The sequence below is a fragment of the Lepidochelys kempii genome, chromosome 17 (genome assembly GCF_965140285.1).
Source record: "Lepidochelys kempii isolate rLepKem1 chromosome 17, rLepKem1.hap1, whole genome shotgun sequence".
NCBI lineage: Eukaryota > Metazoa > Chordata > Testudines > Cheloniidae > Lepidochelys > Lepidochelys kempii.
In genome coordinates, this window is record NC_136396.1 from 1,681,676 (window position 1) to 1,705,747 (window position 24,072).

Sequence of the window (24,072 nt, forward strand, 5' to 3'; positions counted from 1 at the left end):
TATCCACCTGGCTGAAGGTTGAGCAGCAGGCTGCCATTTGTACATTTCGGCAAAGGCCATATGAAAATCTAGGAGGGTGGAATGCATCTGTGGATTAGACAGCACATTTCCCTTTAAAGCTCTACTGGCTGCCTCCCATAAGCCTTTGCTTTAAAAGCAATTTTATAATCTTCCAATATAGGCTTGCTCTTCCATAATCTCATTCCCCTTCTGCTTGATTTTTCACCTTGCAGATTTTGTCCACCAGAAAAGCAGCTCCCCTCTCATAGAACAAGATCTTTAGCTTCCTCCATAGCTCCTACACACGCTACTGCAGTGATTTGCTGGTAGGGGGTTCTGCAGCTGACTTCTCCAGAGCCCAGCAGGGCCATTGCCAGTGCGCTTGGTATCTCACTGTCCCAAGCAGAAGAGACCTAGGAACTACAGCCCACCAGAGATCATGCTGCTACTAGGGAGGCAGACCTTTGCTTGAACATATGCACTTGATTATAGCCTTTTGGAAAACAATTTGCTTAGAAGAAGTTATCTACCAAGTATGGTTAAGGTCTAAGCAGCATTACTAGCTCCCTTTCAATCACTGTCTACAGAGCGTATGATTTTAGTCTCTAAAACTGAAGGCAGGGCACTGCTTCTGTAAGAAAAGCTGTCCTTAGAAACCAAGGGCAATGCAAGAGATGATGGGATGGATACCAAAAGGAGAAGCAACAACAAAATTAAACATATCCTTTGTAAAATGGGAATATTTATAAGCTAGTTGTTTCTTTAGCACAGCATGCACTCGGCTGTGCCAGCTGGCAGTTTACCTATCCATCTTCATTGTTTCTGAGATGCCTCTCACCATGGTGTTTAAGCACTGGCATCTACCACCCCCCCCTACTAATTAGAGGGAATACTAATTTGATATTTATTAACCTGAACATCCTCTTTGTTCTCATGTCTCACCTCACCCTGTCATGCAGGTTCTAACTTCCTTTTTGACTGAGCTCCTTGCATTTCTAATGAAGTCAGGAACGTCTCCTCAAGTTAGGCAATGCTAGTACTCTGTTGCCAGGTTTCTGTCAGCAGCTCTCAAAACTTTGTTGGCTGTATTTTTAGCAGGTTCTTCTATTCCTTCTCATCTTCTCTGCCTTTTCCAAAAGATGCCTACCTTGGAAACATGCTAGGTAATTCTGATGAAAGAGTTAACTGATCAGGCTGAAGGGAATCCAGGCCTTTCTGCAACTTGGGTTGTGTGAACTTGGCCAATTTCAGATAGAGTTTCTGCTTAACACTTCAAGGCATCTTTCTTTTACATTCTATGGAAAAACTAGACAAGAATTTCAGAAATCCAATATCAAACTGGGTAATAAATGTTAGTGACCTAGTATGTTGGATAGTTTGCCACCTTTCCAGTAGGTAAGGTCTTGGGTGTACTTTGACAATGCATTACAATTATTGTCAGGTAGCAGTTAAAATATTTATCACATTTTAATATGCAAAACTGAACACTTTGCATCTATCAACTATAGCACATCTATAGCTCTGAACCAGAGTTCCTTATTTTAAAAGCACAATAGTTTACTTTAAGAGTGAAAACAAGCGGTCAGTTCAAGTTAAACATGCACCAAGATGAAACCTGATGTCCTATCTTAAGTAACTGACAAACCATTTTTCAAATCCCCTTTGAATTGGCCTCTCAAGTTAACAACCCATTCCCTCACCTTCCCCCTCCTTTCCTATGTAATTCTAGTTTACAGAGTCAATGCCTCTCTTGCCCTGAACTAGCTAAAACATCCATAATTTACTTAGGACTGATCAAGAGAACATATTCCTGAGGCTCCCCATATACTACATAAAATGTAATGATGTTACACCAGTAGTTATTCTTCACAGTAGACTCTAATCTTTGCAGGATCAATTTGGGCAACAAAACAGAGAAAACTGTGAATGAGTCAGAAACAGGAATTAAGGCGTACTCAGGGGACCTGAAGGACCAGTACAGTGATTCCAAGGCTACAGTGAAGTAGTCATGGGGATTACGTAGGATAGAAAAAAATAGATTACCTCAGCTGACAAAATGAATGGGAAAATATCAAGCATAATTTAAACAAAATGTGTCTTTGCTGTCCAACATCCCCATCACTTGTGATCGGTTCCAGATTTCTGTGCCAGTCCATATAACAATTAGATGTGCACCTCTAAATATCAGAAATATTTTCTTGTTAGCAATGGCGTATTTCTCTGATTAATTTCAATACGAATAAAACATTTTTCTTTATGTGCATTTAACATTCAGGCTTTAAACCACAGCTTTGTAACCTACTTATGGTTATATTTTCATTAAAATTCATTAAAGTATAACAAGCCTTAAGGATCCTTACAATAATCAAATTCAAAACAAAAAAAGAAGAGCTATACCCAATTCCTGGGTAAAGCTCTCAACTGCTGCAATTTTCCTGTAGGTTTAATGAGAGTCCTCAGTCTTTGGGAAGGAGTTAATTTTAGCCTGTTGATTAGTCTTTTAGTCCAGGAATATAAAACCCACACTTCGTCTCAACTGTGGCTACTCCACCATCATCTCAATCAATCTTTTTCTTTGAAGGCCCTGAGGCACCTGTCTTTACATCACTGGAAACTATGATCATTGCCCAATAAAAAGGCATTTTTGCTCTTTTGACAATGCATTCTTTGCCTCAAGTATTTGATATGGTCTTCAGTGTTATATTTAAGAAACAGAAGGAAGGAAGGAAGCAAAGAATTCAGATAAGAGACCAATGAGAAATCCCACACATGTGGGTGAAGGACAAATTTCAGGGTTACTCTGCTTTCCCTTGAAATCTTACAAAATTGAGGTTTTTTTGGCAAAGTCTTTAAAATAAATAAACATATATATAAATAAATAAATAGAAATACTGATACATTATCAGTTTCAAAAAGACAAAATATTTACAAGTCATCTAGCACCTCTGCCTTCATGCAGTAGCCTTGGAAAAAAGCCCTTCACCTGGAGGTGGACAGAAAAGAAAGTAACTATGTAGAGCTTTAAATAGAATGCAAGACCAATGTGATCCAGAGAGCTATATCTAGAACAATTCCTCAGGCTTTCTGGACTTCTATTAATAAAAGTTATCTGGTACAGTTAGAGAGTTTCTTAAGGCTTCTATAAAAAGCATGGGACTATTTCAAATCCTCTTCTCCAGCTATCCCTAAACAAAAAAACCCCCCCACACATTGTTCATTAAAAATGCTTATTAACTCAGCTTTCCTTTGGCCAGGAGCAAGACTATTTATGCATATACCGGATGTGGAGAAATGCACCAAATAATCTCATACGCATCTGCCGCAGAGGGGCCATTTTGATTTTCAATATAAATCAGAGCTAACTGGAACTGCTAAGCATTAGTGGCGTTTAAACATCTGCCAGCCACTTTATGTGCTAAATTCTTTTAAACACAGTACCTAAACTCTTCACTAAGGGCATGTCTACACTAGGAAAATTAGTGAGCAGCAAGTTAGGGTGAAAATTTATAGTGCACGAGCTACTCAGCGCTAACTCCCTTTGTGGACACGCTTACTGAGCACTTCTTGAACAGTTTAGCTTAATGTGCTTCCGAAGTGCAGTAAATTATTGTGCACTAAGACATGAAGTGAACAGCAAGAGTAAGTGTGGGAGTAGCTACTGCAGGCTTTTTCCCTGTGTAGACAAGTCCTAAATGAGGTTATGGTACTGCTTTCAGTCCAGTGTCAAGCAGTGCCTGGAAAGAGCCGGCAATATCAGGCTAAGAGATATTGCTAGCTAACAGATATTCCTGTTACCTTTAGAAAATATAGAACTAATGCAGTATGAAATTGGCCTACAATTCACACCCTCATCTCACCAAACAAACATGTTAAAAGATTTCACTAATTTGCCCTTTCAGTAGGAAGCTTCCAAGGAAGCTTTTTAACAAATTGTAGGTTTTCTTCGTAAGAAAGTGCACTAAGTTCTCTCCCCTCCCATGTAGTTTTAGTCAGCAATATTCAGCTGAAAAGACATAATGCTACATATATTAATAAGATGGAAAGGAGGGGGAAAAAAAAAGGGGGGGAGAGAATGCTATTAGATGGCAGTCTACCTGCATATCACATTGTGAAAGCCCCTTTCTGGGCACATCCTCTTGCTGCAACCACAGAAATGTACGGCTAGCACAGGCTTTGAGAAGTTGCTCAGCCCAGCCCCTTCCACTGAGACAGGACAAATTATACTTAGACCATCTCTCACAGAAGTTTATCTAACCGTTCTTAAAACCGACAATGATGGGGATTCCACGACTTCCCTTGGCAGCCTATCCCAGTGCTTAACTATCCAAAAATGTTTTTTCTAATATCAACCTAAATCTCCCTTGATGCAGATTAAGTGCATTACTTCTTGTCTTATCTTCAGTGGACATGGAAAACCAATCACAGTGCTCTTTAGAGCAGCCCTTAACGTATTTGAGGACGGGCCCCCTCAGTCTTCCTTTCACAAGATTAAACATGCCCAGTTTTTTTTTTTTAAAGTCTCCCCATATAGGTCAGCTTTTCTAAACCTTTTTGTTTTTGTTGCTCTCCTCTGGACTCTCTCCAGTTTGTCCATATCCTTCCTGAAGCGTGGTGCCCAGAAGGGGACATAGTATTCTACTGAGGACTCACCAGTGTTGAGTAGAGCAAGACAATCTCCTCCCGAGTCTGACATAGGACACTTCTGTTAATACACCCCAGAATACTATTAGTCTTTTTTGCAACTGCACCACAATGCTGACTCACAGGGCTTGCCTGCACACACACAGCTCTCCTGTCAGCATAATAAAACCACCTCCACAAGTGGCGGGAGCTCTGTTGGCAGGAGACGTTCTCCCGCCGACATAGCGCTGTCCACACGGGCGCTTATGTCTGTGTAACGTATGTCGCTCAGGGGGGTGGTTTATTCACCTCCCGAGCAATATAAGTTATGCCAACATAAGCCATAGTGTAGACATAGCCACAGTCAACTTGTGACCCACTATACCCTCATATCCTTTCCAGCAGTGCTGCCACCTAACCATTTACTCCAGATTTTGTAGTTGTGCATTAGATTTTTTCCTTCCTAAGTGTAGTACTTTGCACTTGTCTATATTGAATTTCATCTTGTTGATTTCAAACCAATTCTCCAACTTTCCAGGTTGTTTTGAATTCAAATCCTGTCCTCAAAAAAGTGCCAGGTTGGCGTCATCTGCAAAATTTATACAAAGATAGTTGCACAATGGAGGGGAGAGTATTAGTGAAAATATTGAATAGACCAGAACAGACCCCATGGAATCTCACTAGAAAAATGCCCCCAGCTTGACAGCAAATCATTGATACTATCTTTCAGTTTTGCACCCACCTTTACAGTAATTTAAACTAGATCACATTTCCCTAGTTTGCCTATGAGAATGTCACGTGGGACTGTCAAAAGCATTACTTAAATCAAGATATATCACATCTACAACTTCCCTATCCACTAGGACAGCAACCCTGTCAAGGGAGGAAATTAGATTGATTTGGCATGATTTGTTCTTGACAAATCCACACTGACTATACTTATAACCCTATTATCTTCTAGATGCTTAAAAACTGATTGTTTGATAATTTGTTCCAGTATCTTTCCAGGTACCGATGTTAGGCTGACTGGTCTATAGTTTCACAGCACCTCTTTGTTCCCCTTCTGAAAGGTAGGTACTATGTATGCCCTTCTCCAGTCCTCTGGGACCTAGTCCATTCTCCATAAGTTCTCAGAAATAACTGCTAATGGTGCTGAGATTGCTTCAGCTAGTTCCTTTAGTACCCTAAATTTTATCAGGCCCTAATGACTTGAATACATCTCAATATTCTTTAACTTGTTCTTTCCCTAGGCTGGCTTCAAGTCCTTCCCACTGCTTGTTAATATTAATTGTGTTAATGTCACAACTGTTACTACAATTACAAAGCACATTTGGGGAAATTACAAATACAGTGATGTAAGACACACACATCTCAAGAATTTGTTCTCTTCTGGTATGCCCCAGTTACATAACTAGTAGACTATTACCTTTACTCCTCAATATTCCCATGCCAAATTTCATTAGCAAGTCATGGACCATAACATGTTGTTTAGTTTGACTATAATCGGAGTGTAAATTATTTGATTTAAAAAGGTGATAGCAAGTCCAAAACCAAAAGCTAAATGAAGAGATATGAATTTTCCCCTTGTACAAGTTGCAGATACTAGGGACAGGCTAAACTACATTTCTGTAAGGAGATCATTATGCCCAGTTCTTTAATAAACATTCTTGGAATAGTTTCTTATTTGCCACCCCAACTGTGGAATCAATTTGTGACTCAAGGGATCTCAGGAGGATGAGGGGAAGTGGGGGAGGGGGGCAAAGAGAGGATGATTTAAACTATTCCCTAATAAACTAATGCTTGGATCTGAATAGAAGGTTCTCCTGAAATATCAGTGAAAATGTCACAGGGATGAAAGAGGTTAGTGAAAGTAAATGTGTTGGTTACTGCCGTAATTCTATGCAAGAACTTTCAAAGCCACAGGAAAGACAGCAGGATGGAGAGACAGCACTCTGAATACTGGAAATACTGGCCAGATTACAAATATTTGTGTTTTATCAGAATGCGATATATCCCTATATCAACAAAACAAACTGCAACAACTCTGCATTAAGAATGATTTAACAGCTATTGGGGTCTGCTTTTCAATTCAATTTGGTGAAAAGGAACCAGAAAAAAAATTCTATTAAGAGCCAAATCAATATGTACGGTTTCACTGCCTAATGCTTTTAGTAAAGAGGCAAGAATTCAAGTGTGTTGTACTGCTATGATTAAAATTAACCTCTCAAACACTGGAAAGGGAAGGCTAGCTGCTAATGCTTGAACTTTGAGAGTGGTTTCTCACAACCATTATTGATGGATGCCTTGAAGGCACGACAAAACATAAAAGACAAAATATTAAAGAGATTTTCCGCTGTACCTAAATGTTTATTTCATAGCTATACTAGTGCCAGATTTAACAATTAACCTCGTCCTGAAGGCAAAACATCACTCACATTTCTGAAGTCCAGTGTTCATCTGCGGGTAAGAAAGAAGCTGAGAGGAGAGGTCACCTGGTCCTGGTAGACAGGCCAGCATGGCAGACAGGCACTAACACAACATGGGGCATTCACTCCTCTGCACACTGCAACAACAAAGACAATTCAAGGTTATAATACACAGATAATACTGAGATGAAACAGAAGCAAACAGCCAACCCTATGTGAAAGAGGGACCCATGCTTCACCGATGCAATTTAATTAGCAGTATTGTTGATTAAAAATATATCTTATTCTTATCTATAGCAACAATGTACTTTCCAACTGTGGTGATGGTTAAACTGACATTTTAATATGGCGCATCTGTATACTAACTGGGAAATGAAAAATGCCAACACTTAACAGCATTCACCAGCATTGGAACGTTTCTACCATTTAACCTACAAACGGCAAATTTTGGCACTTGCATTTGCAGGGTTATTCTGAAGGGGAAAAAAATAGTTCTGGGTTTCCTATGACAGGCCATCCTACTGTGGTTCTACCGAATTGCATAAAAAGAGTTACCAAGCTGCCGTTCAAAGATAAGATATAGAACAGCTGTAGTCCTTGAATAACGGAGAAAGCTGCACAACTGCAACCTAATAAACCCAGGCAATAAAGTTATTTTATCTATAAGCAAAACAGCGTCCCTGAAGGTTACAAGACGGGTGAATAACCCACAGCTAGAGTTATATGGCATGCAGCACATTGCACAGAGGAGCAAAACTGACATACACAATGCTTCCTTTCAGGGTTACAAAACTCCCCTAATAGGGAACCTATTTTGCCTTTTCAGCCTTGGATTTAAATAGATCAAACCTACTTCTAAAACGAAGGAAGATAGAAACTCTAGGTGCACATCAGCTACCTACCTAAAGAGAACAATTCTCTTATAAGCATTTATACCTAGGCGCAGAGTTAAGAAATGACTTTTGCAGCACAGATAACTCAGTCTTTAAATCCCTTCATAACACTAACAAGACTCAGCTAGTGAGATTGATGCTGCCCCAGTTGTAAATGAACTAGCACCAGACACGTCTGCTTGGGTGTCATTCTGAGAGGACACAACGGTAGAAAATGCAATCGGATTGTCCAGCACTATGTCAGGTTGGCTAAGACTAACCTGTGTTTTAAAACGTACTGTGAAGGTAACACAGAGATAGGTCAACAAATGAAAAATGATCAGCTGTCACCAAGAAGCCATACCAAGTACCATACACCCTGACTTTAATGGAATGCAGCGGTCCATTTATCAGCATGACAGGTCAGCAGATAAGTGACGAAGGGGTTTTGTTTGCTCTAGGTAAATAATTTGAAAACAAATACTGGAAAAAAAAGTTAAACTGATATTCTTGCACCATTTAGAGAAGCACAAAAAGCCACCTTGTGAGAAGTGCTTCTCTCAGTAGAGCCAGGAACCCTTATTAAACAAAAACAAGCACCTTCAGAAAAAGCAGCCTTCTATGCAAGGTGCTTGCTGCTCCAACAAGATGCCTTTGGGGAAATAAAGGCAGTGGACTGTATGCATTTACCAGCCACCACACTAACAGGTTAATCCCGTTTGCTCCAGATGCTGTTCTCTCAAAGAGCAGATGTTTCACTGGAATTTCAGCACCACATAGGTAAATTATTTAAGGGAATGATGAACTTGAAACCTGCTAACAGAAGGCAGGCAAAAATCTGGGTTTCCACAGTGATGCGTATTGGTGAAAAATATAGGATGGTAAGACTTTTAGGCCTCGTCTACACATTAAAGCTGTACAGTTAAATTTTAGAGAGTGTCTTATGTCAGTTTTGCTTACTTTTATTCCCAGTTAACTTCAACTAAACCAAAATATGAGCGTCCATGCAAACCAGTGCAAATCCCTAACTATACTGGTTTGAAGTCACACCTTTAGTTAAATTGATGCTATATTCTCATGTTAACAGGACCTTAGTGATAATATCTAAAGCTCAGACTGCTCAAGATAGATTTTATAGAAAAGTGATGGACTTCACAACTGATAGTTTTGAGTTGATAAAGTTTTCTAAGTTTTCTAACAAATTCCTTTCAAGCCATTGGGAGCACTTGAAACAAACCTCTACCCCTACAAGGAAACTAGTTGAGAATAAACATCCTGTATCTTGGCATGGAAGTTTAGCAACTTCTATGGTCTAATGGGATCAGCTATGGCCATCACAGGTAGAAGAAACTTTAAGAACATGGCTACACTCGAGAGTTTACAGCAGCGCGGCTGCATCAATGCAGCTGTGCCACTATAAGTTCTCTAACGCAGCTGCTCTAAGCTGATGGGAGCTCCCTCTTTGTCTTAACTACTCTAGCCCCTGCGAGCAGCAGAAGCTATGTCAGAGGGAGAAGTTCGTCCACTGACATAGCACTGTCCACCCGGCACTTATGTCAGAGTAATTTACGTTGCTCGGGGGGTGGTTTATTCACACCCCTGAATGACAGAAGTTATGCCGACGTAAGCTGTAGAGTAGACATAGCCCAAGGTTCTTAAAGATGAGAAAGACATAGAATGCTGCAAATGTTCTTCATTGCCCACTACTGTTAGGCAATGAAGAACATTTGCAGCATTCTATGTCTTTCTCATCTTTAAGAGCCTTGGGCTATCAACAAGAAGGTAGAGGCTCTTTGGAGCTCTTTGGGTACCAGAACTCCATGTAGATGCCTTTTTGGAGAGTACTACAAGTTTCTGAATTTGAAACTGGATTTGACTAAATCAGTTCCCATTAGATCAATGGGATTGACACCAATGGTATACAAGTTGTGGCATACACTCCATGATATACTTGATGATTTAACTGGGAATTGGTCCTGCTTTGAGCAGGGGGTTGGACTAGATGACCTTCTGGGGTCCCTTCCAACCCTGATATTCTATGATTCTATGATTCTATGATATACCCATCTTAAAGCACACATACCCAAACAGCTTTGCATTGAAGGGACAGTTTTAACCAATGAAACCATGAATGATCATTTCACCACTACCATACATTAAAGGCTACGTGATGGAAACCAGAAGCATGGATCTTGACTCTAAATTTAGTTCTCAGTTTTAAAATTCTATGAGGTGGAAGGGCCCCAGAACTTGGGCTTCAGCCCAAGCCTGAACGTCTATACCACCATTAAACAGCCCCTTATCCTGAGCCTAAGTCAGCTGTCACAAGCCAGCTGCAGGTTAACTGCAGTGTAGACATAACCAAAGTTTTCCATGTCATAACAGTTGGTCAATTTGTACAAGACATTAACTTGCTTATTGAGCCAACTGATCAAAGGTTGATCAAAACCAAGCACCATAAATCCGATAGGTTTTTCTCCGCAAATATTTGTTTATGAAAAAGCTGCATCTTTATAGCATGAATACTTTCAAAATATTAGAAGCAAGTCTCCCAGGTGCCACAAGTCCTCCTTTTCTTATTGTCAACTAAGTTACATGTGCAAACAAGTGCCAGTTGTGAGTAGTGGAGAAGTGGAGCTCACCATAATTTAGGGCACTGAAAGCCAGCATGACTATTCCACGCTACTGATCAAGGCAGACAAGCCCAAAACAGACAGCCCTTTGAAAACCTAAGGAATTCACTGGCAATCCTGTGAGAAATATAAATACATGGAACTCTCCAGGCAGTGCAGAATTCAGATAATTATGCAAAACACCAAGAGAACAACTTCACTGTGACTATCACTAATAGATGGTAATAACTGTGTTCACCTCACAAATCTTGCATTTTCTTTCAGACCTCAAAACCTGAACTGTAATTTTTCCTCAGCCTGTAACAGACTGAGTTCTCAATGGGATTTAAAGGGGTTTAAAAAAAACCCTCAGCGATGGCTTGCCACATCCAGAGCTTAAATTAAATTATTTTAGGAACAGAGACATTGCTTAGCCTCTACATTTAAGAAACTTATTCATGAATATAAACAAAGCTGCAGAATTCCATGAGAACTTTCCTGGCATCCTGTGGACAGTTCCCGCCTCCAAATTATACCCAACAAGAATGAAAGACAAAATAAGCATTCAGATCCCTTTTAAACCAAAGATGACAAAAAACATTGTAAATTTCCACAGACTTTGGCATTCTTCCCTTATACACTTTTACTGCTTCACCTGAGTAAGCAAAAGCTCAGATTCAGCAGAAAGTATCTACCCTCTCTTTCCTCACTCTTCTATTAGTTTCACAAGTCTGGCATAACTGAGGCCTGTTTCTCTGTCATCTTTGTTCATTGTCTACTCTTCACAGAGTTCCAATGCAAACTTCAGCAATGCAGAGGATTTTAATCAATCATCATCAGGTCCTGTAAGCATCTCATTTGTACTCCGAAAAAAACAGCGGCTAATCCAGGATCTGGTGCTCTCTCTTATTTCATGGCTAAAGTATCTCTTAGCCTCTAATGTTTTATGTAACAACTTTTGTATGCACACCCCCTAAAGAAAGGAGCACCACCATATAAAGTACAAACCGCACTAACAATACTTTATGACTGCACAAGTAACACTAGAGTGAGATATGCAGAGGGCTTATTTAACTGTTCAGTCTTTAAATATCATTATAGTCTTAAAGTATTGTGACTCTTCCTCTTGCTAAAGTGCGACAGAGAGCGTCAATGCCTTACACGTACCTACAGCAATAAACAGGATGACGACACATTCAAAATGTGAACAAGTGGCTAAGAGCAGCCCAAGACAGCATTAAGTTCAGAGTGGTCAGACTGCTATCATGGGAAAGCAGCATTTCCTTGGTGTCCAAAGCATACCAATTTACATAGTTAAGAATCTGATTTAATCTCCAACTCACACAGACCTTATGTTTACTAAAAGTCTGCAAAAATAAGCTTTGCCTAGTTCATTCTGTGTAGGAGCCCACAAGCTAAGTTACTCACTTTAAATATAGGAGATCTGTACACAGGAGATTTGTGATGACAAAGGCAAAACATGTCTTAAAGAAAGAGCTTTATTTATATGAGAATTTTTTTTTAAAATGGAAGCATTTTAAAAAGAATTACCACCTTTTCCTGGTCTCCACTGTAGGCGGACTGCCAATAATTTAATTCATAATGGCCAGGGAAATAGTGGCTATTAAGAGAAACAATGTAGGTGTTCTGGCAGTGCTAAGAAAACGTATCATGGAGGAGCTGGTTATGACTCCATAGTTAAAGCTGAGCTTCATTTTGTACTTTAAGACATGCTTCAATCTCTTATTTTTTTTAAATTAAAAATACAGTATACCCTCCCCAAGTTCTTTGAGAACACAATGAATATTCTAAGATTTTACAAGTAAATTCATTAGCTGATCAGTTAAAAATTAACATGTCTTCTAACAGATTTAGTATGTCAGGGTTTTTTTTGTCCTTAATGATCTCCATAATGGAGTAATGCAGTCACTTTATCTAAGTGTTATAATTATATAGACTAGAGACAAGGTCAACTAACTCTTAAGTGGGCCATTGGGACAGAAGCAACTCAACCCTTCCTCACCAGCTGAAATAAAAGCATCAATTCTATTGGTTGGAATGACTCAGTGGTAGGAGAGAGACTGGACCATATGTATAAACAGTTCTCACTGGCAGATGAGGCCCAACTGCCACTGTCTATGAAGACTCCAAGGCTGCATACTCTCTTGGGCATCAGTGCTTGCAGGGCTCCCCTTATCACTGTCCTTTGAGGCAGCACTGTTGTGGGAACTGAGGGAACTGTGCAGAGGACACATTAGGACTCAGTCTGAGCTTTCTTTGCTCCCTCCCAACGCTCTTCACTCGCTAACACAGCCCGCTTATTTGCAATTGACTGAAAGACTAGATTCACCAGTATATTGTGGCTGCTTTACACTGCTCCAACAATGCAAAGCAGCTGTAAACCCAGCTTAACTGGGTGCTCTGGCTGCTTGATGTATCACTAAATCTGCCCTTAAAAGTTAAATATAAAAAGAGATTTAGAGCTGACACTACATATAATCTAATCACTAGAAATATTGCACATAGCAGTCTCTTTGGGCTTCTTGTTCATGAAATTTTAAAATATTCTTTTAAAACTAAAATTCCCCCCAGACAAAAATCTCCATTAGTGATTTTTAAAGTCAGAAGATAAAAACACTGACTCTTTAAAAATCAATCACATCTAATCTGGGACCGCAACACTAGACTGCCATCATCGTTATTTTAGGACATCACTATAGGGCCGAGTTAGGGCTGGTTGGGTGCCTTAACTGAATGTTTTTTTCAGCTTAATTCTGAATTCTTGAGTTGTAATGCTTTGTTTTGGACTAATCACAAACACCCCTACTATGTTTTTTTTACCATTAAGTTACCAATAAATTGAGATGATGAAGGCTGAGAGTATGTATTGTTTTGTCTTGGTAGTAGAAAGCATTCTGTACCCCATTTCCAGAGTGGGCTCAACTATTTCAGCTGCCACAGGGCAAGGTGACCTACACTTAACTTCATCCTAAACTGAGCTATCGATGGAAGGGCTCCATCAGTTTTAGCAAGAGACTTCTCAGAGGTTGCCATAGTAGAGCTTAAAATTTCAAGAAAATTCTATGCTTATCAACCAGAAAATAGCAAACTTCAGAGGCAGCAGTTCTATCAGGGAACACAGATGCCTCTGGTATCTTGTACAGCATAGAGTAAATTACTTGTTCTTAACAGCCCAGTGCTAGAAACAAAGTCCCATTACTCTAATTTACGTGTTCTGCCACTAAATAAATAGATCACATGCTCAAATTAAAAGTTTTTGCTGACCTTTCAAACATACCATACTGCCTGAAACTCTCAAGCAGGCAAAGGAAATGGTCCCCACAAAACTGACATAGGCCAATGAAATGAGAAACAGGTCTGATTTTGAAAAAAGTAAGCTGGTGAAGTCTAACTTTAGACTCATGAAAATAAACATGCATGTTTGAAATTCCAGGATTAACTATAGACCTTCACTACTGAGGTCACAAAGCTCAGAGATTTGAGAAGGCAACAGAAACTACTCACACAAAAGAAAAGCTCAAAACTATTTAAAGTTTCCAGCACCCTGGGGTCCCTTAAGCCTTCTGAGGGCTTTAAGTACCTATGGCTCAGGGACGTGCTTCACTTCTTCCCCTTATTCATATAGAAACTGCATTAAATTTAATAAATAGTAACAATGCATTATGATTATGACAAAATCCCAAATACACACTGCATAACTGTAAGTTCAGCCTGAAAAAATGCTCCAGGACAAACTAGGGTTGTAAAGTTGCTTTGGTACAACCATATGTAAGTGCCTGTTACAAACATAACTGAATGCAAGCTGATTTTCATGCTTCTAGCGGAACTGTCTTGTTTACTCCCAGTTAAGACACTAAAGACAAAACTACAGACCACTGAAGCTCATTCCTTTTTTGCAATAAGAAAAGGAGGACTTGTGGCACCTTAGAGACTAACAAATTTATCTGAGCATGAGCTTCACAGCTCACTTCATCGGATGCATCTGATGAAGTGAGCTGTAGCTCATGAACTTTATGCTCAAATAAATTGGTTAGTCTCTAAGGAGCCACAAGTCCTCCTTTTCTTTTTGCGGATACAGACTAACACGGCTGCTACTCTGATTCCTTTTTTGCTCTCCCAAAGTAACCCATAGTCTAGTTTTTGAAGTATATATTATGTTCTCCTGAACACATTCATACCAATTACACAGGCAGGAATTGTTTACGTAATTCACACAATACTGAAAGGAAAAATTCTGTATTTTCAAAAAGGTCAGGGCATTACAAACGTCGGTTTGAGAAGGCCAGTGATTTAGGAATCAGCATATCTAAGTGGTATTAGTTAGGTGTTACGTTTTTGTCTCCTTTCATAATGCAGCGTCACTCTGAGTGTATGCTCTTAAAATGTGATACACACACCACACACCATCCCCACTAGCCGACATTGGTATTTATTACAATTTCAGTCAGTTCCATCACGTGTAGCTCACGAAAGCTCATGCTCAAATAAACTGGTTAGTCTCGAAGGGGCCACAAGTCCTCCTGTTCTTAGACTAACACGGCTGCTACTCTGAAAGTCTAGACTGATATCATCAGCATATCTCCCAGACTTCCTGCTCTCCCCTTCTCCACCATCCCTCCATTTCTGGGAATCCACAAGGAAACATTCTTGTGTAGTATCTCTGCTATAACCTGCTAGAAGAACAATATATTTGACATACCTAACTATTTTTCATAACTAAACTATCAGACCAGCACTGTTTTCACAGACAACACATGCAACAACCTTTTAATATTTTATAAGTCAAAAATTGCAAAGTAATGTTACAGAGGCGGCGGCTTTTCTTGATATGGCAATAAATCACTCTAGCAAGTGTATGGGGAGTAAACAAGGAGAGAAGGAGTGAACAGTGGAGAGCTGCCTTTTGTATGAGTTGAAGTGTCCTATCAGCTTCTACCAATATAAAGTTTTTTGGTTGTCTGAATCAAGAAGGTCCTCTTCTAGATCTCTCTAAGAGCGTCAATAAAATCAATTTTGCTCCTTGCAGTTTAATTAAGGTTTTGCTTATAAACCATTTCACCTTTAGGCTGACCACCATTTATAATGTTAGTCAGGCAACAAAATTAGTTAGTTTGAAAAGCAAGAAAGAAGAAATTGAAATGTATATGGATCCACTTCTTGCCCTTTTTCCCAACCCACTGAAAACACTCAAAACAGAAAACTAAGGGGCTTTAAAGTAAGAGTTCACAAAACAAACACTGGCAACATTACAATCCTTTTGGACTTGAAAGCTGTCAGGAAGGGCTACCTGGCTTCAAATCAATATCTGTAATTTTGAACAGAAGTTCAAATTCAGCCAAAAGATTAAAATATTGCACCTATAATCTCATAACAGGTATGCATTACCGTGAATGACATCAGTACCATCAAATCCATTTTATTGTGATAAAGCAGCAAGTTCCAGTATATGATTTTTGAATATAAAAAACCATTTTAGGTTGGTCTTATTAGATCTTAAAATACAGCACTGCACATCTGCTGAAGAGTAGAACAGTAGGTTTTAATTGTAAAATGGAGTTTTACATAGCTTCTGGCCTTTGGTATAAATGAGGTCTTAAAAAAAAAAGGAAGAGCAATGCATCACTTCAGTTATTAAAATCCATCCAACTTGTACTTTAGCCTTGGGATAACCACTGCCAACAAACTGACTTGGAAGTAATTATCACTGCTATCTGCAATAAATGTTAATTAGACATAATTGAACTAAAGCCCTAATCTGAATGACGCTGTTGTTGGCAAGAAGCCTACTCCTGCTTGTACTCTGCAAAGGAAGCTGTTAGCAACGATGTGGACAAACACGAAATTGCTTGTGTGGCTTCCCCATTGCAAATCACCATACATTTCCACTAATGCCTGGTTAGTTGGGCCAAAATAAAGCCATTAACAATGCTTCTCACTAAATATGTTTTAACTTAATTTCTGCTGGTTGGCCCATTTATATTTTGCATTTTTGCTAGCCAACAGACCAAAATATGGTTCCACCCCTTTACAGCTTACTTCCAATTTTAATTATTAACTCTTTGTCCTTCATCCAGGCATCTCAACGAACCTTACAAATACTACTTCGGCCTCCCAACCACCCTGAGACAGCCATGAATTGCGCATATTCCATTTTACAGATGCATAAAATCAAGACAAAAATTAAATAGAAGGAAGGCTGGTCTTGTAATTAAGACATTGGACTGGACTCATGAGACCTGGGTATAAATCCTGGTTCTGCCATGTGATCTTAGGCAAGTCATTTAGTCACTCTGTGCTTCGACTGTCACTTATACAAGGGATAATCTCTATCTTGTCAGGTATGAGAGGATAAGTTAAAGTTTGCAAGGTCCTCTATGCTACAGTGATGGGCGCCCTATTACACGAACAGATCAGCTGAGGCTTTGGAGTAAGTGGCAGAGCTGGGGACAGAACAGGGAAGGAAACTGTATCCAAGATAGTGGTGTAATGTACGTAGGCAGAGTGCAGTTATCAAAATCAGAAGTTGGCCAGAACAGCAGGCTAAATTCCCTACTCTTAAAAGATGTCACAAAGGCTCTTCAATGACTAACATAATATCCCAGGAAAATGCCCTCCAGACTCCTGACCAGATCTTTGAAACAACAAAAGGCATCCATCTTCTTCAGGGCAGGGATCATGTCACTGTTTCATAGATGTTTGCTCAGCACCTACCAAGTTGTGGAAGTTATTGGAAGCTAAATAATTCCATAAGAAATGGATTAAGATTGGTTAAAGTGTAACATCTGCTCAATGCAAACCTTAAAAAGGAAGAAAATATCAAGTTATGGGAAACCTCTTAACCGCATCGTAATTCCTACATAGCATATTTTCACAGACAGTGAAAGATTCTGCATCATCACAAGGAACTTATTTCTGCCAGCAAGTGATAAAGTAACATACTACACATTAATCTCCCTTACAGTATAATGCAAAACTCAATTACAACCCCAGCAACATCAGAAAACATATGTGCAGAGGTTAACTGTGCTGTGTTTATGGGAAAAGCATGAGGCTGTAATTAAGGATTTGTATTTTATTGTAAGGAACTTAGCTGTGTTGTGTGTAATATTTCTTCACTCCACGTCCCAGTCTCCCCTGCTCTAACTACTAACCACTCTCCCCTCTAAAGCTGGGAATAGAACCAGGAGTTCCAATTCCCAGCAATCTACTGCTGTCAAGCAAATAGTTGTGTAAGCCATTAGCAAATGGTGTGTGATATTTCTCTCTAATGGCTGCCCCACACACAAGACATGTTACTCTTGTAGTTGAAGGAATAGATGATTAATATGGTGAACTGAAGGTTCAGGATTCAAACCCTGATCTTGAATCATATTGGAAGTGGGGCAGTCCTGGTGGCTGCATACGACAATCCCTGTTTGTTCCAGTTTTTTCTTTTAAAAACTCATTAACAAAATGATAAAATTTACTCATGGTGTGACTAGCTTGGCCTGCATTGGGTAGCTTCAGTTTACTCACCATAAGTGTTGGGAAACGGTAGCCACCCTGAGTAATGAAAATTGTGACTATATGATTATTTTCCTGTGCTTAATTTCAACCAAATTTATTCAGAATGTACATTCAAACCAACAGGCAACATGTTTTAACTATATGTAAAATGTGAAAAATAAGCCAGCCATTTGGTAGCCAGACACTGCAGAAGGAAAACACTCTCCTAGTTTTTAAATTAATTTTAACTTAAACCAAACAATAGATCTAGTTGAAAATAAACAGAAAATCCAATTTTTATCCAGTACAGATTATGTACTGTACATTTGGGGAGGAGACACTAGTCTCCATATAAAACAAAATGAAAAGCCAAGTGCAGCCTTAGTTAGAAAGGCACTCCTGCACCTTTATAATGCCTGTGGCATGTGGACACGTTCAATAAAGTTGATAGTTGCTTCAGTATTAAATTATGTTAGTATTGAATTTAAGGTCCCAGCTGCCATACGACTGTAACCCAATTACAATGCAGTAATTTCTTGGGTGGGAGGAACAGTAGACTTGTGATTAAGGTACAAGACTGCAGATCTAGGTTTTATTCCTTGCTCTGCTGCAGACATCCTGTGTGACTTTGGGTGAGACACCTTCTCTACAGCTGTTTCTCCATCTATAAAATGGGGATGTTCTAGGAATTATTTGGGAAGTTCTTTGGCCTGCATTATACAGGAAGTCAGACTAGATAATCAGAGTGGTCTCTCCTGGCCTTGGAATCTATACTTTCTTACTTCATAGGGCAAGTGGTGAGGCTTAGTATTTGGAAAGTGCTCCAAGACCCTCAAATGGAAGTTGCTACACAAGTATTCTCAGTAGTAGTAAACTTTGCTAGACACCTGCTCGTCAAAGTGTGATACAAGAGGCGTGGACCACCACCAGGAAGTTTTAGGAGCAGCCTCCTGCCTTCAGCTATTAGGAAGGGTGAAGATGCTGAGGGTCCTACCACGGTGTTAAGCCCAGACCTATTTTTCATAACAGCATCCATTTAATAAGTTTCTGAGAAACAGGAAGGCCACCCTCTAAAACTTCTGAATAGGAAAAAAGGGCAGACACACACACACCCCTACCACCTCCTAGCTACCCTGAGCAAGGGTCTCTGTATTTGAAGATTTCCCCAGGAGCAGAACAGACCTGCTTCTTCTTGCCAGTTTCACTGTTACCCACAGTTCAGAACAGCAACAGTGAAACTGCCCAGAACATGTAAGAGACTTTTGGAAGCCCGAAGTATTAGCAGAGCCAGAAATTTCTGTCTTTAGACTCAGGAAGGCAGAACTTCAGAGTATGACCTGATGCAGATTCTCATTAGAAAGAAATTTGTGGTTGCAGAGAGAAAGCTTAAATTCCTCTGAAGCTTTCCCCCTTACCAGATAAAATTTCCTGCTCACCTTTGGTCAGTAGTTTTTTTCAAGTTCTGACAACAAATTATGTGTAGATAGAATCAAACTATAACTATGTAACTATGCTATAACCTGGAAAAGAAAGGTGGGCAGGGTGTGTGGGACCAAAGCCAAATAGTGTCACATTTGACAAATGCCCCAACATAATAATTACAGCTGTAGCCTAGATATTACAGGACCTCAGTGCATTAATTTGCAAAGCTCCCAATAATCTGGGATGTAACAAACCAAAGAAGTTAAGACCACTATTTTACATCTCTTATAAAGGGAGATGCCTCCAGAAACGCACAACCTCGGAGTCTCAGCACTATGCAAGGGCACTGGTCCAGTACTGACTGAGAAAGAGCACCACTTATGGACCCTACCAACACTAGCTCCTAATATTAACCTCCAAGCAAATCTGACCACAAAGAAACTGACCTGCCTGCAAAACTCTCTCTCAATGTGGTGGAAAGGCAATATCTTCCACTCTCATTGAACTGCATTCATATGGCTTATAACTATGTGATTAATCATAACTTCTGTAGAGCTTTTATCAATGTTTTTTCTTGGAAGACATGCTCAACTCTTTGGCACTCGTACCTTTAATGAAAAGCAATTATCAATTTGCTTTGAATAGCTGAATCTGCTTCTTTAATGCAAAGAGAGAGAAACTGATTAAAGCAATATTCTGGAAAAGTAATGCACACAACAAAATTCAAGAATGCTGTCAAACGCAGTCCCGATTTTGAAAAGGATGACACTAATCAGAATTCTTATCCAACCTGGCAGAAATATGTGCTTTATGGTTTACCTGGAGCTCCTTAACCTATGATACAACTCGGCTGGAAATTAACAGATGTGCCCTTACACAACTAAATTTAGAATGGTTTTTTTTTGGAGCATTAGAAATGGAACACAGAATGTTACATAAACCACTTGGATGGCAACAATCTCTCACCTCTGCCTGCACTACTGAGCCACATTCAAATGCATAGTGAATTACCATATTTGTATGTTTCAGTTTGGACACCTGTTAGCTGCTTACAAAGTAGGCAAAAATAAAGTGCTTAGAGACTACTGAATGCTATTTTCTCAAATGTAATGTTGCTTTCTACAGTTGATATATGCTAAAAGCTTTCATTTAAGAGAAAACGCTTGACATTAAAGCAAATTTTATGACAGTATTAACTACTGATGTGCTTAGCCAACCTTAAGTAGGTAAGTTAAAGTCTGAAATCAAAAGTTGTATCACCAGAACTGACTCATTACACGATCAACATAGAAGATAGCAGTTTATATTCCTTATGTTGACTTGAATTTAAAGGCTAAAATATTTCCATTAAGTATGTAAGTCTGTTTCCCACTACTTAAGAGTCTTGCTCCTTTTCCATGTCTTCAGGCATAGATAAAACACAGCATAAATTGCATTTTTTGTTAAAGAGGAAGGAACAAGATGCAATACTTCCCGGGAGTAAGACAAAAGGTGTTCAGGTGCTGATTCCCAGAGCACATCAAGAGATTATAAAATTGTAAAACTAGAAATCAGAGCAGTTCTGAGAGAACTTCCTCATACTTCATATAAACATAGTGAGAGAAAATTTGATGGAACTGAATCCTAGAGATACAGACTCACTAAACAAATCAAGGTAGCTCAGATACAATGTGGGATAAGCTATTTTCAGAGGCGTGAAGGGAAATTAAAGAAGTAACTTATTTTTTAAATGTGTTGTCTCCATTGATCCCCTCTGACAGTGCATGATCTGCCAATAGAACCCATTTCAAAGCATACACTGAAGGAACACATTATCTCTATTACCATAGCACCTGGGAGCCCCAGTCATGGATCAGGACCCCAATGTGCTAGGTGCTGTATCCAAACAGAACAATAGGACAGTGCCTACTCCGGAATGCTCCAACCTAAGTAAAAGACAAGAAACAAAAGACGGATACACACAGACAAGGAAACATGTTGCTCCAGCATTCTGGAGGCAAGGGCACACCTTTTAAATCTCCAATAGAGGGGGAAGAGTCAGTGGGGATCTGCAGAGGGAACAAGTTCAAAACACAAGGAGTACTTCAATAAGTATACCTATTATTCCTTTGTGATACTGCTCCGCACAAATCCCTCTGTGAGATACCAGTTAGCAGTGACAATCTTTAGGAAAAGGGCTGACTACTGTTAGTTGAAAAGAAACTTGAACATTTTCTCCTAGAATAAAGCATTCAATGGGATTTGTGATGAATACTGACAGAGTGATGCTTTGGAAAGGTGGGATTCAACTATAGGTATCTCAACAAATGGCACACAACAAAAAGACAATAAAGAAGCTGCTATCCACTCCTCCCGTAGAAAGAGCTTTAAGTTCTTCTCATATAGGATCTTCACTAAGCAGAGACCATCTGTATCAAAAATGGATCTGTTTAGAGTGCATCTGGACTGAAAAGTACTGGCTCTTTTCTCTAATTATACACCATAATAAAATTGAGGATTTAAAAAACTTTCTACTGCCAAGGAAATAACCCAATAGCCTTCTTCATATTCAAGGGACTCCACCAAGTCTAACATGGAAGATCAAGAGGCTCAGCAAAGTGTTTGTTTTAAAGGAAATTTGGAGGCCACCAGAGTCAAGATTTTGGAATAGGATTTTAGAACTTAATCCCTAGAAAATTTGTACAAGGAAGACCCGTCACCAAAGCGTACAGTTATGAATCTCTCCTGGCATTTGCTACAGTTGGAAGGGAAGGATCTTTCAATAGAGGTGCAAGAAGGAGCATGTGTCCTCATACAACTGAGAACCAAAATTTTAATCCCACATATTCCCAGGTTATGATTTTGAATATACACATTGATCAAACTTTGTACTGGGGATGTGAAATATTTGTCTACACAATACTGACATAAATCCCAACGTAGGGAGAAGATGAGGCTCAGTGTCCATTCTCTCAAGGCAGGAATGGGGGTATAGATGGATGTGGGGACTTTTGTTTCTAGGATGCTGGAGCACTGTGACAGGCACACATTCTTCCAACAGCTAGCTGCTTTGAAATGGGGTCTGTCCCCATGGAGCAGGAGACAATCTCACAGTGGAGATGTGCAGAAGCAATGTCATGAAGAAGAAACCCTGTTCCCAAAGTATTGCACCAGTACTGCAATTCTCTAAATGCATCCGATGAAGTGAGCTGTAGCTCACGAAAGCTTATGCTCAAATTGGTTAGTCTCTAAGGTGCCACAAGTACTCCTTTTCTTTTTTCTATATTCCAGGTGTTTCTTGCCCATTTCAGCCATCTGAAGGACAGGTTAGGCAAACCTTCTGTTTTTTACAATCTGATTTTAACACTCCTGTGCTGTACTTTACAGACAGGCCCTGAATCCACAACATGTAATAAAATCTTCACTTGCATAAAAAGCACTCTGATCTCATACCATTCTGTTTAGAAGACTTTTTCCTTCCTACAGTGAAACTCCAAGTGCCGCCTTGATTTTGCTGGTGATACAGGAGACTGCATATACTCCATTTGGAGAAGCGCACCTTGTGATTTTTTTTTTAAATATACTGATCTCACTTTAGTCAAGACTATTTCAAATCATTTTCAAAATTTCAGTTTCAAGAGGCTCACATTAACTTCTGCAGCAGCTTTTATATTGCTTTCATTTATGCCTAAAATATGTCTAACTCATGTAAGGCCTACTAAGTTCCTACCTTTAACTTTTCATGTGCAATTTGTAATATAATTATGCAACAAACTCAGATCTCATTTCAATGTGCAGTTTCTATAAATGTTTCCAAAGTGTATTTAACATTCAACAAATCCAAAGCATTTTCCACTACTGCTTACTCTTCACTTTGCACTAACAGTAGATCACACTCCTATCATGCAGGATTTAAAGGAAATCTTCCATGCAAAAGGAAGATAGCTCATGCAAAAAGTGACACTCTTATTTGCAATAAGATGTATATTTATCATGGAAAACCTATTTAAAAAGAGTGCTTTCGTATTTTATTTTTTAACAGGCCTGTTAAAGTTTAACCATGTTGGGAAACTACTTTTCTTTGCTCTATACCGCCAGCATAAGACATTTACGTAATACACAACAACATAACTTTCCTGAATCCTGGTTCCATGGACTTTCTCCCCCAGTTTCACAGGCAGATTCTTAAATTGGGAATTGATTATTTATGCCAGTATTTTGCAGTGTCCTATTTTCTCAGACATGTTAGAGAATACTTTTTCCTCAGTTTAACAGTATTAAAAGTTAACCCCAAAAAACTGCCCTAGCTAATTCAGCTAAAATATAAAAACTTTAACAAGACAGAAAGCAGTCAAAATTTTAAAATAAGGAATTCTTTTACTTCATCTTAATCTAATGTCAAACAAGTAAACTATATACTAAACTGATCTAGGAAAGACACTGATGACATTGTCATCTCTTATTTATCACTGGATACCTAATCTAGCACATGTCCATGAAATGATGGCCCTGTGACACCAGGCACTTTAAAATTGGATCACTCAGCAACATTATATATACACATATATATATATATATATATATATATACATACACATATATATATACATACACATATATATATACATACATACA

General features: G+C 39.1%; 1 protein-coding gene across 6 annotated transcripts in view; it reads right to left on the bottom strand.

The window, feature by feature from the left end:
• Positions 1–24,072, bottom strand: part of FAM222B (family with sequence similarity 222 member B) — a 47,677-nt gene that overhangs the window by 7,955 nt on the left and 15,650 nt on the right. For 4 of the 6 annotated variants that reach the window (XR_012155472.2, XM_073315920.2, XM_073315921.2 and 1 more), the window contains exon 2: positions 7,056–7,183. Coding sequence is in view for 4 of the 6 variants with exons in the window: in XM_073315920.2 (XP_073172021.2) it covers positions 7,056–7,137 (82 nt within the window). In the remaining 2 variants the exon portion in view is untranslated. Of the gene's footprint in view, positions 1–942; positions 1,307–2,929; positions 2,984–7,055; positions 7,184–24,072 lie in introns of those variants that run through there. The other 2 variants (XM_073315925.2, XM_073315924.2) reach the window with 2 other exon arrangements.